We start from the raw sequence: 15,487 nt of genomic DNA, 5'->3' as shown, positions 1-15,487 counted from the left end.
CCCCATTTAAGAACATTTTTAACGATCCAGTGTTTTGGTCTTCATATAGCAGCGCCATCTCTCGTATAATTCGAACACTAACACAAACGTGTGTACTGACAAAGACATATATAACTTCGTATAAGATGAATAAAGTCTAAGGAAAAAACGTGCCTCGGAAATCAAGAAAAAGTCATTCTTGGATAGATGGCGCACACACATTTGTCCTATGGTCGGCTAGATGGCGTGACGACACCGTTTCATATTTAACAATTTTAACACATTGATATCAGTGAATGAACATGGGTCAAAATGATATAAAAATAATAAAATCATTTATCCATATAATATATATATTATATACATTTTTATGATAATTTTATACGTTTTCATTTTGAGTTTTAGTCGTGTGTTGATAGATGGCAGTAAATTTACTGTGACTACAAAATTTACTATGACAGGACCCCTCTATACTATATATTCTCTTTGGTACTGACTAGTAATCCGTATTTTATGCATGTACAGCATGTGGTAAAGTCCGTCATTTGTCTTTATCGGTATCCGATCCCTGAATGGCGAGCATTTACATTTGCAATGGATATTGGGGCTTTGAGCTACGTTAATGTCGAAGCTGGACTTGTAATGTTCACGTATTTCATAGGCCAGTGGGTGTATTCACACTAGGCATTCAAATTCAGAAAACGTACATACTGTATAATAATTTAGAGTCATTTTACATCACATACAATCAATGAATTCGAATTTCAACTATCGTGAGTCATACTTTTATATTCATACAGCACCATTTGCACCATCCCACTAACCCGGAGTTAACCGGTTAAACCGATTACCCAGTGTCAAATTGTACTTGTGACCATGGTAACTCCAGGTTTAACCTTTTAACCCGGGTTAGTGGGATGGTGCAAGTGGGCCCTAGTAATTTCGTATGTAAAATCATTTAGCGCCACTTGTACCATCCCTCTAACCCGGGATTAGCCGGCTAAACCTGGAGTTACCATGGTTACCAGTACAATTTGACACTGGGTTAACGGCTTAACCGGTTAACCCCGGGTTAGTGGGATTGTGAAAGAGGCCCTAATAGTCTTAGCTTGTATTTATCATGCAATAGGCGCCAGATCAGTCGTAAATTATTTGTAAATGGCCTCCAAGCTGTAAATTTTCTTGTATTCGATATTTTCAGAAGTAAAGTGTCGTATCTGTTAACTGCCGTTTAACGACCTCCTAGCTTCTTGAATGAATATTGTCACCTGAGAACTTGTGACGAGTCCAAATCTTAGACATACCAGTGTAATGAGATCTCGGGATTGGTATTAATAAAAGGTCTATAGCATAGTCTAATAAAACATGGTCTTCCATTCCCAGAGTGACACGGGGCTACGTCACAACAACATGGCCGCTATATATAGCGCTATCGCATATTATCATATAGCGCTGTCGCATGATGACGTAAGCCCGTGTCAGTTAGGTGACCTAGAAAAAACGGGAAAGGAGTACCAGGCGGAGTATATTATTATACCATGGTCTATAGGTCTTATTGACATTAGTCCGTTTTCCTCACGACAATTTCCTTCTAATTCCAAATATCCATAATATTTCGTATCAAAGTTCTAAATCACTCCTTCGTCTAAGTATTTATATTTATAATTCAGCGCTAATCACGCCACGTCGTTTTGCCTCTAGGAAGCATTTTCGCTACATACCGGGAAATCCATGTTATCGGCTACAACGTGGCGCTACGAAGGTAGCTCAGCGGTGAATGTTACAAAATATTGTTATTGAAATGAATTTATGTTATTGAAGGTAAGCACGCATGAATAATACCTTTCAGTACCCATGTAAGTAGGTATTTATGGACATGTAAATCCGTTTCATCATCATCATCAAAATTTAAGAGCATGGCTCTTGTCGGTGGAGTATGCGCCAGTTTCCGCGGTCCTCGGCCAGGTTTTTTAGGTCCCTGTAAGACACGACATTTGCTTTTGCTTTTAGTTGTTGTGTATAGCTTGCTCGTGGTTTTCCTCTTCCTCTCCTAGCTTCAATCATCAGTGAGATATAAATTAACATATAAAACTATGCGACTTGTACAACTTGCAGCAAATCATTTCAAACTCGCGCTGAAGGCACGAAATCCATTTCTCTCAATGCAGTCCAACTTTAACTTAGATAAGTATAATAGATTTTTCAACGGCGTTATTGGAAAGTTTGAAAATAGTTGAGGAAAAATCCTAGATTGATTTATTATATTACGTAGTGCCAAGGGTTTCTTAAGATATCCTGCTTACTGTCTGGTACAAAATACCTTTTGTTTAATACAATAGGTTTAAATTCGTTAGCACTGTCAGTACTTATATGTACATACGAAGGGTTTAGTTCTGCATTGTCTTCCGTAATAATGTTTCAATAAGTCAATATTTAACTAAAAATAAAATTTCAGTTGTGAAGCTGCTAATTAGCATCTTTACATTTTAACTAAACCATAAATTTATTTTTAATGTGAATTAAATTTTTAAAATAAATAATAATAAGGTGGTGGTACTAGTGCTCGAGATGCTAATGCCCAATAGATGACACCCTGCTGTCACCTCTATTGACAATGACTTAAGTTTCAAAATGACATGTACTGGGACCGCGTCGAGCACCAGTACCACCACCTTAAGTGGTTTACACAATGAAGATCTTTAAATAGAACTAGTTAGATAGAGCACTATTAAAATATATTTATACTAGTAAGTTAGAAATACAAAAAAGCCTTCTTGGCGTTTCAAACATTATTGCAAATTTTAACGTAAAGTGAAATAAATGTCATATACTTACTAAGAAAAAGTGACCAAGGACTTATATAGTAGTGTTTCTACTTGATAAAAACAAATAAAAATATTTACTGAAAATAATTTAATTTGTTCAAATACTTCTAATAGTAATGTTAACGTAGGTAGGTATTCCAACAATTAGGCTGAACGAATACTTATTTGATTTGTCTCCATCGTTTTCTTGCAGTTGATTCTAATTTTTAACATTTTCTTTCCATTCATTTTGAAGTAAATAAAACTCACAGAATCGTTCATAAAAGCAGTGATGGAAACAGTTTTTACGCTCAAAAATCCCATTCCACGAACTGCAGAAAGAATTCCCGAGATTGTTAACAACAATGTCGGGTTTACAGTTTACGAGGTCTGAATGCTATGGTTACCGAGCTAGCGAGTCGAAATTTTGAAGAACCAGTATTCACTCTTCTAGTACATTCACTTTTCGATTATGGTTACGGCGATTTTGCAACAAAGGAATTTAATATTATGAGAATTAAATAACATCATAATATATCTCATTAATAAACAGTGTTAAAAAGGTACATATTCGAAGTTCAAACATGGAAATTAAACAGTACTTTTTAGGGTTTCGTACCCAAAGGGTAAAAACGGAACCCTGTTACTAAGACTCCGCTGTCCATCTGTCCGTCCGTCTGTCTGTCTGTCACCAGGCTGTTACTCATGAACCGTGATAGATGAGGTATTTCTATTGCCGCTATAACAACAAATACTAAAAACAAAATAAAATAAATATTTAAGTGGGGCTCCCATACAACAAACGTGATTTATTGCCGTTTTTTTTTGTAACGGTACATAATCCTAGTGCGCCAGTCCGACTCGCACTTGGCCGGTTTTTTCGAATAAAAACTCAAAACTTCATAGATTGATTGTGTTAAAACTCTAAAACCTGAGAAAAACTCGTGCTTCAAATTTGTCAACAAAAATAGATAGATGAAGCTGTAAGGCTATGTATATTTTGCGGTAGGTAGCTGTCAAAAGTTAACGAGACTAATCAGTAACCACAAAACATGGCGCCGTACAGCGACTTTTGACGACCGGTCTGGCCTAGTGGGTAGTGACCGTGCCTATGAAGCCGATGGTCCCGGGTTCGAATCCTGGTAAGGGCATTTATTTGTATGATGATACAGATATTTGTTCCTGAGTCATGGTTGTTTTCTATGTAAGTATTTATATATTATATATATCGTTGTCTTACCCACAACACAAGCCTTCTTGAGCTTACCGTGGGGCTTAGTCAATTTGTGTAAAAATGTCCTATAATAATATTATATTTAATATTTAAGACAAAAAAATTTCTTAGACCTTCACACTTATCCGTGAAAATCTAGATATGAATTATTGATGAAAAATATTAAAACCTAATTTAGCCCTTACAAATTTTTATTGCACTGTAAACACCTTGGAAAATGTCCAAATTTGAGTAAATATTTTTTCTTGAGGTCTATAATTGTGAAGGATCTTTAGGTCAAGTTAAAATGGCATAAAATAAATCTCGCTTGCGCATTCAGAATCACAGACGAGATTGTAGCCTGCCAATTACTTCCAAAACAAGCCAGACGCCATTTTTACAACGCTCCATCTGCATTTCTTTGTAAGTTTCGCGATTTTGATTTTGAAGCGCTGTTTTTTTAGATTGTCGGGGCTACTTTTAAATTGGTTTTATAATACTTTAGGTTTTGCTGGCTATGGATGAGGTCTTGGTGGCTCAGATTTTTCAAAATTGCTAGAATCCGTAGTGTACAGTTGTTTTTACTCACACTTAAAAGCCTTTATTTCTCCTAGCCAGCACGGCTTTGTACAAAACAGATCTACTATTACCAATTTATTGGTTTACAAGAACTATCTCTGCAGCGCTTTTGCTAAAAGATTACAGACTGATTCTATATACACAGATTTCTCAAAAGCATTCGACAAGGTTGATCATTCTATTCTCATCAGAAAACTAGAGGGGTATGGGGTTCACGGCAATCTGCTGAGATGGATTAAGTCTTACTTAGAGAACAGAAGCCAACTTGTTAATATCAAAGGTCATCTCTCTGCGCCCGTTACCATCACGTCTGGCGTACCACAAGGATCCCATTGGGGCCCGCTTTTATTTGTTGTCTATATAAATGACCTTGTCGCTGAGTTGACCTGTCCTTGCCTTTTATATGCGGATGACCTCAAGATTTTTACTACTATTAAGAATACTGAAGACTGCACAATGCTTCAACAGAATCTCAAGACTATATCTGAATGGTGCAACAGAAATAGGATGTACTTAAATACGGACAAGTGCTTCACGATCTCATTCACAAACTCCAAAAATAAAATCACTTTTGACTATACACTAAACAACGTCTCAATTAATCGCAAGCAAGTCATCCGCGACCTAGGAGTGTACTTCGACGAAAAATTAAATTTCCATTATCATTACGACCACTTGATCGGCAATTGCAATAAGCTTTTAGGTTTTATCACTAGAGCCTCCCGGGACTTTAAAAACAATCAAACAATTAAAATCCTTTACTTCTCTTTAATAAGAAGCATTCTGGAATACGGATCTATAATCTGGTCACCTTACTACAAAATTCACGTTGATCGCATAGAAAGGGTGCAAAAGCGTTTCCTTAATATCCTTTGCTATAGATCTCAGCTTGGTCGCACATACAGATCGTATTCCAGTAGGCTTAAACATTTCAACTTGCCATATCTGTCGACGCGGAGATAATACAGCGAGTTATTGTTTCTATATAAAATCATTCACTCATACATTGACTGTCCTGCCCTCCTTTCACAACTTAACCTAATTACACGTATAAATACACGAAACCCCTCACACAGAATTTTCCAGCTACAAATTTTCAAAAACAACACATCCTATTATAATCCGGTTACCAGAATGTGTCGATTGTACAACGACACAGTTGCTGAACGTCCTTCTCTCGACATCTTTAATAATAATCTACCTAAATTCAAAATTAGCATTAAAAAAGCACTTTGTTAGATAATGTAATTCTCTGTTATTCTATTGTAATTTTCATAATAATATTAATAATGTCTCTCCTCACTTGTACTAACACGATGTAATATTAACATGATTTATGCTTATAACTGTTTGTAATTTTGATACCATAAGTTTGACATATTTGAATTATTATTTGATATTTAGACACAAATTTACCGCATGTAAATTTTGTTCTTAATGTGCACACATATTTAGGGTTAGAGTCCAGTTCAGAACGCTGTACGCCTCTAATATGCATGTAAACGCAATGACTGTAACCTGTTTTGTGAGCCTAAATAATTAAAAAAAAAAAAAGATAGCAGACCGCTGGAGTATCGATCCAGATGCCGTGAATTCAAGTCTCACCCAAGACAGTCATATTTCCACTTTTAAATTTATTCTAAGCTTAATAGCATAGTTCGCAGACGTTTCTGCTTGTTAAAATTAAAATTACTTTAGAACTTTCATGTATTATTTGGGTCAGACCACGCTAAGTTTTCATCGAATGCCAAATGCTAAGTCAAGTATGGCGCTCCAATTTATGTATTTTCACGTACAAGTTGGTGCAAATTGAGCGTGGTCTGAGTCTATTTAAAAGATGTCGAAGCGATTCACCAATTTTTGAAATATTTATTTTTGTGTGTTTTCCAAAAACACAACAATTATGTTCTGGTGAAATGCAAGACTATGAAATACTTACTGACTCAGTAATGATAAAATAACACTGAAAAAATCGGGCAAGTGCGAGTCGGACTCGCGCACGAAGGGTTCCGTGCCATATAAAAAAAAACAAAAAAAAAAAAGCAAAAAAAAACGGTCACCCATCCAAGTACTGACCACTCCCGACGTTGCTTAACTTTGGTCAAAAATCACGTTTGTTGTATGGGAGCCCCATTTAAATCTTTATTTTATTCTGTTTTTAGTATTTGTTGTTATAGCGGCAACAGAAATACATCATCTGTGAAAATTTCAACTGTCTAGCTATCACGGTTCGTGAGATACAGCCTGGTGACAGACAGACGGACGGACGGACGGATGGATGGACGGACGGACGGACGGACAGAGAAGTCTTAGTAATAGGGTCCCGTTTTACCCTTTGGGTACGGAACCCTAAAAAGGCAATGGCATATTACTTTAACTCCAAAATATTTACATAACTAGAAGCAGTCCTTATACGTTACACACTGCAAATTATAGTACCTCAACAATTTCGACGCAATGACACAAGCCATCAAAAATCAAAGTCGAATACTGCTAAACACCCCATAAGCAGGGGTTCCGTTTCCATAGTAACCGCGTCTCGCTCCGCGACACTAGCACCATCTATCGCAAAACCACCGAACTGATTGCTAGATGTTATCGCTTCGTAGTTTCACATGTTAAGGATAGATGGCGTGGAGTATAACATTTCAGATTAGTTACGTAATGTAAAATGTAACTGTACAAGGTGTTTTGAAATCTTTTAGAGTTTCGATTTAAATTTGATATTTTCAATGTCTCAGTAGGTATCAAATTGATATTAATTAAACAGGATCCAGCCATACTCCTCTTTTTGTAATCTTAAGTTTGTATTTCATATGGATAGGTACCTACTTTTCTAAACAGGAAAGATTTGATATTTTAGATTTAAGTATTAGGTATTTTGCTGATTTTGACGGCCTCCTAGCCTAGCCGGTAGTGACCCTGCCTACGAAGCAGGAGGTCCCGGGTTCGACTCCTGGTAAGGGCATTTATTTGTGTGTTAATCACTAATATCTGTTCCTGAGTTATGGATGTTGTCTATCTACATATATAAGTATTTACATACAGGGTGTAATCGTTAAGTGTAGCCAGGCAATAATTCCGTAAATAAAACAGATACCAGAAAACTTCAAATTGATATCTAAAGTACGTTACCCAATGAGTAAAATTACATTAATAACTTTTTAAAATAAAAGCAGAAATATCCCAAACATTAACTTCAAACCCTCCCATACATTTAATTAGTACGACGACTCACCCTTCAAAGAACGTCGGTGTCGTAAGAGATAAAACTACTTGAGTGAATCTCAAGCAGTTTTAACACTTATTTGCGATAATAAACTGTAATAATAATAAATCGGGCACTACGCCTTTGTCAAATAAATGAAAAAAATCATACAAACTGAAAACATAAGTGAAACTTAGCCAGAAATTATAATAGATCATACCTATGATGCAATATATGACTTCCAGCAAAGTTCAGCGCCTGCCGGTTCAATTCGGCTGCCGAGAATGATATTATCAAACTAGTTTAATCAGATGAAACCGGCTCGAGGCAGTTCGAGCTAACACAATTAGGTAGTTTCTCGCTTCTATTAAAATGGAGGGTATATAATAATATCCTGTACCTAATAGCAGCTGGGTGACTGTATAGTTTCGTATGAATAGTCAATCTCCGTGGCGGCACGTTAATAGTTATTTGTTTTACAAGGGGGCAAAGTTGTTGTTTAACCGCTCGTGCTTATATTGATACCCGAGCAAGCGAAAGATTCCAAAATTCGAAATATGGGGTCTTGAGCGTTGCGAGGATTTCAAAGCACGAGGGTTAAACAAAATTTGCCCCCGAGTGAAACACAAAATTATTCACCACACCAACCCGCAGAAAATATCTACTGTAAAATATCTAACAAAATTAAATCAAATCAAATCCAAATGAATGTCATTAAAAATCATCATTTAAAAGTTAATTGTATCAGCAAACATAAGAAAACAACTCAAAATTTGCATTTGATTATTTTGCCTCACATGTGAATAAAATGCAACTTTGCTATCAGTATTTGAACAATCAAGAGAGCCTTTACCAGTTGGTGTGGTGAAAAGATAAATATATAGGCAAGCCGGAGTTAGCCTACTCTTCCTTTAAGACCTAATCCAACCTGAATATACTACCTTTCTTAGGTAATTAAAACAATCCCAAAGTCAATTCTGATGGTTAAAGAAGGCGAACATGCAAAGACAATAATCTAACGAAATAAAATAATCCTACCTGAAGGCATAGCGAGCATGGGGGAATCGTTTTAAACACAAACAATTCAGATAATACCATTTCGATATCTTAAATTCCACTCCAAATTACTTCGGCTCAGTAAATACATTTTTCCGGTTCAACAATACCGAGAACACGTAAAAAACATTAATTTATCCCAAACTTTAGGATTACGGCATTTACGGCATTCAAAAATTTCGTAAATAAATTTTGTTCAAAAAGTTGTTTGGGCGCTCCAAGATTTATAGAGGTCGTAATAAAAGCTGACGGGTGGGTGTTCCTTTTTGAAGTTAAAGTATTTTTTAGGTTTACCCATCATGTTATATCAATCTAAGTCACATGTGAATATATACACCTTTTAAAAGAAAGTCCCCCGCTGCGTCTGTCTGTCTGTATATTCGCAATAACTCGAAACTACTGAACGGACTTTCATGCGGTCTTCACCTAACAATACAAACGATTGACAACTTGGCTGGGCCCCCTGATATTATCATTTTTCGTTATACTTTTCCGTCAAAAGAATCCTTAAAAAATTTAATCGAAATCGATTTACAGTCGCATAGGTACTTATCATACCCGTACGTTAAAAAAACAATCAGGCTTAAGGAAACCCTCCATATTTAAATTTAAAAATCACGCACAAATGGGAACACGACTACAAATATAAGTCGATTCGGATTTGAATGCAAAAAATCTCAATCGAAATTACCTTTCATTTCTTTTACAAATGAAATTCCTTAAGTAGCCATAATAATTGGAGGGCTTATGGCTTAAGAGCTTTAGTTCCTAATAGCAGTTCCGATTGATCAATTTTTAATCGGCGATCCCTTGAGAAAGGAGGAATGTCGGGTTTGTAAATTGCTACAATTATGTCGGGCATTTGAGTTCATGTAGTCAAAAAGCGCTAGTGGCCTAGCGGTGAGCGTGCGACTTTCAATCCGAATGTCGCGGGTTCTAACCCCGGCTCGTACCAATGAGTTTTTCGGAACTTATGTACGAAATATCATTTGATATTTACCATGCGCTTTTCGGTGAAGGAAAACATCGCGAGGAAACCGGACTACTCGTAATCCCGATAAGGCCTAGTTTACCCTCTGGGTTGGATGGTCAGATAGCATCAGTCGCTTTCGTAAAAACTAGTGCTTACACCTATTCTTGGGATTGGGGTCAAGCGGACCCTAGGCTCCCATGAGCCGTGGCAAAAATGCCTGGACAACGCGAGGAAGAACAAGATTTGAGTTCATGTAGTTATGATTGGTTGAATTGGGTCACTGCTAGAATTTATTGTCATATCATTAATGTTATTAATATTATTGGTATTTTCTTTGTTGCAGTTGAGCACACAGTAAAACAAAATGGCGGCGTTCGTGGCCAAGCAGATGGTGGGCAACAAGTTAAGCGCCGTTAAAGGTAAGCTACTGATTTAATTCATCTGTTTTATACAAACCAAAATACAAAAAAAATACAATTGCGGCGCTCATCGACATCCTGAGGAGAGCGCTCGTCAGCGCCAACGTCCCTGCGGCTCTGGAGCCCCCGATCGCAAGGGATGAAGGGGAGCACCTCGACGGGATGTCGCTGATTCCCTGGCGGTAGGGCCGCGCGCTGTTGTGGAACTACAATACATAACAATAAAAAATACATTGCTGTAAAAGTGTAAACAATTAACTCTGTTAACCTATAAAAAACATAACATATATCTTTCCATGTGTCCAAACCATCTCAACATACCTTTCTCAATTTTTGTCACTACATCTACATTCAGTCCACACTTTTCCCTTATCACACTGTTCCTAATTCTATCTTGCAATTTCACACCACACACACACTTCTCAACGCTCTCATTTCCACTGCATTCACTTGGCTCTGATGCCTCTTCTGCCATAGCCAACTTTCGCTACCATACACAAGTGTAGGCACCAACACCCCTCTATGAACAGCCAACCGTGCTTTTTGCGACACCTTCCAACACCTATAAAGAACATAATCATTACAATCTACAGCTACCTCATGAATCTACCTAAACTTACGGGTTGCGAAACTTAATAAGACTTCCTTAAAAACCTCTTTTAGTATTTCTTGCCACGCCAACCGTGACGTCGTGCGATTTGGCCAATAATTCCCGCGATCTGTAGACAAGTTTTCCTAACTTGTCTCTCGATTTTCACCATTTGCGGAATTTAATATTGTCTTTTTAGCGATTTGTAGACGGATAGTGGTATCACGAATTGTGGAAGATTTTTTGTGACGATCTTTAAAAATATTCGAGTATTTTTGCGCCTTTTAACCGATAGGGCAGAGGAGGATTAGCGGTTCGCTATTCAATAGGGAGTATTACTGCAATGTTCTGCCGCCAGAGTGCAGCACTAGTGCACATACTAAACCATAGAGTAACAAACATACTATTAGGCCTTAAATAGTTTTTCGACAAGTTATCACTATAATATTGGTGGTCTACCGTCCCGTTTTTACCCTTTGGGTACGGAAGCCTAAAAAAATAATACGTAAAGTTCTGCCCTTATGACGTTTAAAAGAACATCTTTATGGCACGCGCCTAGCGTTCCGTTTTATGCTCTCATTTCGGCATATATGTCATTATTATGTCCACATTTACATACAATGGTTACGCGACGCGTGAGCGGTATGCGGTACTTGCTGTGCTATGAATACAGTTTGGTTACCAACTTTACTCGTATATTAAATTTACTTTGATTATAATAAAATTAAACCTTGATAAATAATCATGAATAATAAATTTTAATTAATTAAAATAATGAACACAAAATAATCTTAGGTACTTACCTACTTAAAAATATGATTCTGCGAAAAATCGACAAGAGGTCGAATTAAATGCAGGTACAGAATACAGAATACAGAATACAGATATTTATTGGTAAAAATAAAAGTACATTTTACAAGTCAGAATAAAATACAAATTATACAAGTAATAAAACAATTATAGTTCAATAAAATAACAATAACAAATAATCATAATTTTCGTTTCACAGTGTTGGGTCAATGATCTTTGGTTAAGGTTATACACATAAACACATCAATTGAGTAGCATGCGTGTTCAATAAGCAATAATTTAAGATTATTTTTGAAAATTGAGTCACTATTCGAGTCCTTTAATGTAGGCGGGAGTGAATTGTACAGCTTTGGTCCGATTACACTAAGCGACCGTCGCGACTTAGCGAGTCGGCAACTCGGAGCAACCAGTAAGGGAGGCCTGCGGGGCGGCCGGTCACAGGTACGTATAGATGCATTAGTTTTATACGTATGTATATTTGTTCTGACGTACATACAAGCCGACAGGACAAATATACAAGGTAAAGTATTTCATGCTTTTTAAATAGCATTTTTGCTGGGTGGTCAGGGAGTTTACCGTCGATTATGCGGACAGCACGTTTCTGCATTCTAAACACCCTATCGCGTTCAGCGGCTGTGGCCCAGAGCTCAACACCATGTGTAAGGATCGAATGGAAATATCCGTAATACGCTGTTTTGAGATTGTCAGCAGTTAGACTGGGTGCTAACCTGGACAGTGCATAGCAGGCTGAGGCCAGTCTGTCGCAGGTCGACAGGATATGGGGACCCCAAGTCAGCCCAGCATCTATTTCAAAACCGAGATATTTAACTGTATCAATCTGAGGGATTTGGGTGTTATTAAGTACAATATTTAATTTTGTTTTAATCGTGTTTCTTAACTGGAAGTGGACAATATTCGTTTTATCCAAGTTTAATAACATGCCGTTAGCATTAAACCACTTGACAAGATGGTTTATTACATAATTAAGTTTGGTTTTTAATGTTTCAAAATCATCCGCATGTACAATCACACAAGTATCATCAGCGAACATGATATATTCGGAGCCAGGGCAAGCGCTCGTGATGTCATTTACGAGGATCAGAAATAAGTTATTACCAGCAATTGATCCTTGAGGAACTGCACTGTCACCTGTACGAGTAAATATAAAATAACGAATTGTTGGCTGGCGGCTAGCTGCACCTACGTTGTCATTTTCTCTTAAAAAAAAGTAAAGTAAATTTCTGGATTTATTTCAATTAAGTAAAATATTATATTTAAAATAAGCTGAAAAGGTTAACAAGAGTAAGTGTGGCAGTGGGGGTAAGTGTGGCCGGCCTTTGCAATAGGGCCTGTTTACTCATTGATTAGTCCTTATTGCGAGTTCATACCACCACTAAATGCAAGTACCTACCTAGCAAGTAATCATAGGAAACAAAAAATAGGAAATTAAGATTATTATTATAAAGGGGCGTTGTCTTCGATCAATAAGGCATGTATTGCGCGTACGGTCGCTACCAGATATATCGGAGCGACCAAGGTGCTCAAAAATATCTGAACACTCACTCTAACGCCTTGACAATACACGCGTGTCCAGATATTTGTGAGCACCTTGGCCACTCCGATATATCTGATGGCGACTGTACCTACTATAAACGACGATAAATTCACCAACAATATTAATACCTGTAGGTATTTAACATTAACATAGTCACAGATAGGGAATGCAAATCGGTTATTTTTTGTATGGAAATAACCGCGGTTTCGGTTTATAACCGATAATTTCCATACAAAAAATAACCGAAAATAACCGATTTGCATTCCCTAGTCACAGATAAACAAAAATGTTCATTCAATCGTCAATCATTAGGCAGATTGCCATAAGAATCGAACTCAAAACTGTCTCCTGGGAAATCTCCAACTCGAACACAGAGCTTTGTCAGCACACAAAACAGCTCTTTCATTATTAGCCAGCCTTGGGGGACTTTTGAGGTACTTAGTGTAGCTATTTAGCATCTATTGACTGTATGAGAGACAGTGGCCTGGTGCCTTTGGGGATGCGATTATTTGATGCCAATGATTTGATAGGGTATTTTACTAATAACGGCGCGATTCGGAAAATGAATAAGATTTCTACTAGACTTCAACAAGTTACGATAGGGATAATTTAAAGATAGTTGTAAGATAGATATGTCAAATTTGACGTTTCCGCGATTCTGGATGTCCTCTTGAACGATTTCGACAAGTTATGACTTAGATATCCAAGTCACATCTAATCGATATCTAATGTAGATCTAGTTGATCTCTAAATCGTCTCAAGATCTTGTGATTATCTCGAAATCCGAATAGGCCTGTCAGTCAAATCTAATCGATGGCGTAGGCCGGGGTTCAGGCAGAACGAAAAGGAGATGGCGGGACGACTTGGATGCATTTTATCAGGATTGGCGGGAAAGTACAAACGATAGGGTTGAGTGTAGGAAAGGAGGGGAGGCCTTTGCCCAGCAGTGGGACACTAAACTAGGCTAAAAAAAGTCAAATCTGCTAGAGATAAACCATGGTTAACCCCGTTGCATTTATTCATTTTAACACATTCACTGCCTGCTTGAGCTATGCGCTACGAGCATATATGTATAACTCATTTTTCTACTTTGTAACGAATACGTTGCTGGCATTGAGTTAATTAAAGAGTTTAGAAAAATAAACCTATTTTGTCAACTAAAATGGCTTTTAATAAGGCTGCTATTTAACTGATCACCAGATTTAGTAAAATTTAATACCAAAAAAATCTATTTTACCACCCTAAAATCATGAATGATCACCAAAATTATAACACCATTTTAATGTGAAATGATTACCAATTTTATTACATTTTACTATCCTTTTAAAGGAAATGACACCAAAGTAATCATTATTAACCCAAAAATAGTCAATGATTACCAAATTTCAAACCCCATTTTAATGTGAAATGATAACCAAATTTTTACATCTTGCTATCCTATTAAAGAAAATGACACCAAAATAATCATTCTAACCCAAAAATAGTAAATGACCACCAAAATTAGAACTCCATTTTAATGTAAAATGATAACCAAATTTTTAAATCTTGCTATCCTATTAAAGCAAATGGCTCCAAAATAATCATTGTAAACGCAAAAATAGTAAATGATCACAAAAATTGTAACATTTTAATTAAAAATGTGCAAACATTTAATATATCGTTATCCTATTAAATTAATTAATCCACTTCGTCACCTTTTTCTAGTAGCATTTTATTTCTGTAACAGTCGCAGTTCTAACCTAACCTAACCCACTTTTCTAGTAGCATTTTGTTTCTGTAAGGGTCGCAGTTCAAACCTAACCTAACCCACTTTTCTAGTAGCATTTCTTTTCTGCAAGGGTCGCAGTTTAAACCTAACCTAACCCACTTTTCTAGTAGCATTTCGTTTCTGTATGGGTCGCAGTTCAAACCTAACCTAACCCACTTTTCTAGTAGCATTTCTTTTCTGTAAGGGTCGCAGTTCAAACCTAACCTAACTCACTTTTCTAGTAGCGTTTCGTATCTGTATGGGTAGCAGTTGAAACTTAATCTAACCTACTTTTCTAGTACCATTTCGTTTCTGTAAGGGTCGCAGTGCTAACTTAACCTAACCCACTTAACTGATAGCAGTTTAACTTACTTTTCTAGTAGCATAACGAAATGCTACTAGAAAAGTAGATTAGGTTAGGTAGGTATGCGGTGCGGGCTACGGGGGGTTGAGCGGGAGGGGCTACTAGTTTTGGCATCAGTTTACTTTATTTGGTAATATGTATACATTTTTTGGTAATCATAGTGGTTTATTTAGGTGAAAATATCGCATTCA

At 36.9% G+C, this 15,487-nt stretch overlaps 1 protein-coding gene and 2 long non-coding RNA genes across 3 annotated transcripts in view; 2 read left to right on the top strand and 1 right to left on the bottom strand.

Annotated features, from left to right (window-relative positions):
• The window catches only part of LOC134801195 (uncharacterized), a 234,615-nt gene extending 223,842 nt beyond the window's left edge, over window positions 1-10,773 (bottom strand). The window contains exon 1 of the long non-coding RNA XR_010145640.1: window positions 10,594-10,773. This is a non-coding gene — a long non-coding RNA (uncharacterized LOC134801195). The remainder of the gene's footprint in view (window positions 1-10,593) is intronic.
• LOC134801194 (uncharacterized) overlaps window positions 1-15,487 on the top strand; it is a 156,341-nt gene that overhangs the window by 9,777 nt on the left and 131,077 nt on the right. The window lies entirely within an intron of this gene.
• LOC134801167 (complexin) overlaps window positions 10,137-15,487 on the top strand; it is a 136,428-nt gene continuing 131,077 nt past the window's right edge. Inside the window, exon 1 of the mRNA XM_063773713.1 lies at window positions 10,137-10,231. Within this exon, the coding sequence (XP_063629783.1) occupies window positions 10,177-10,231 (55 nt within the window). The 5' untranslated portion in view covers window positions 10,137-10,176. The remainder of the gene's footprint in view (window positions 10,232-15,487) is intronic.

This window comes from Cydia splendana, chromosome 21, assembly GCF_910591565.1.
Source record: "Cydia splendana chromosome 21, ilCydSple1.2, whole genome shotgun sequence".
Classification (NCBI taxonomy): domain Eukaryota; kingdom Metazoa; phylum Arthropoda; class Insecta; order Lepidoptera; family Tortricidae; genus Cydia; species Cydia splendana.
This window is presented reverse-complemented; position numbering and strand designations above follow the sequence as displayed.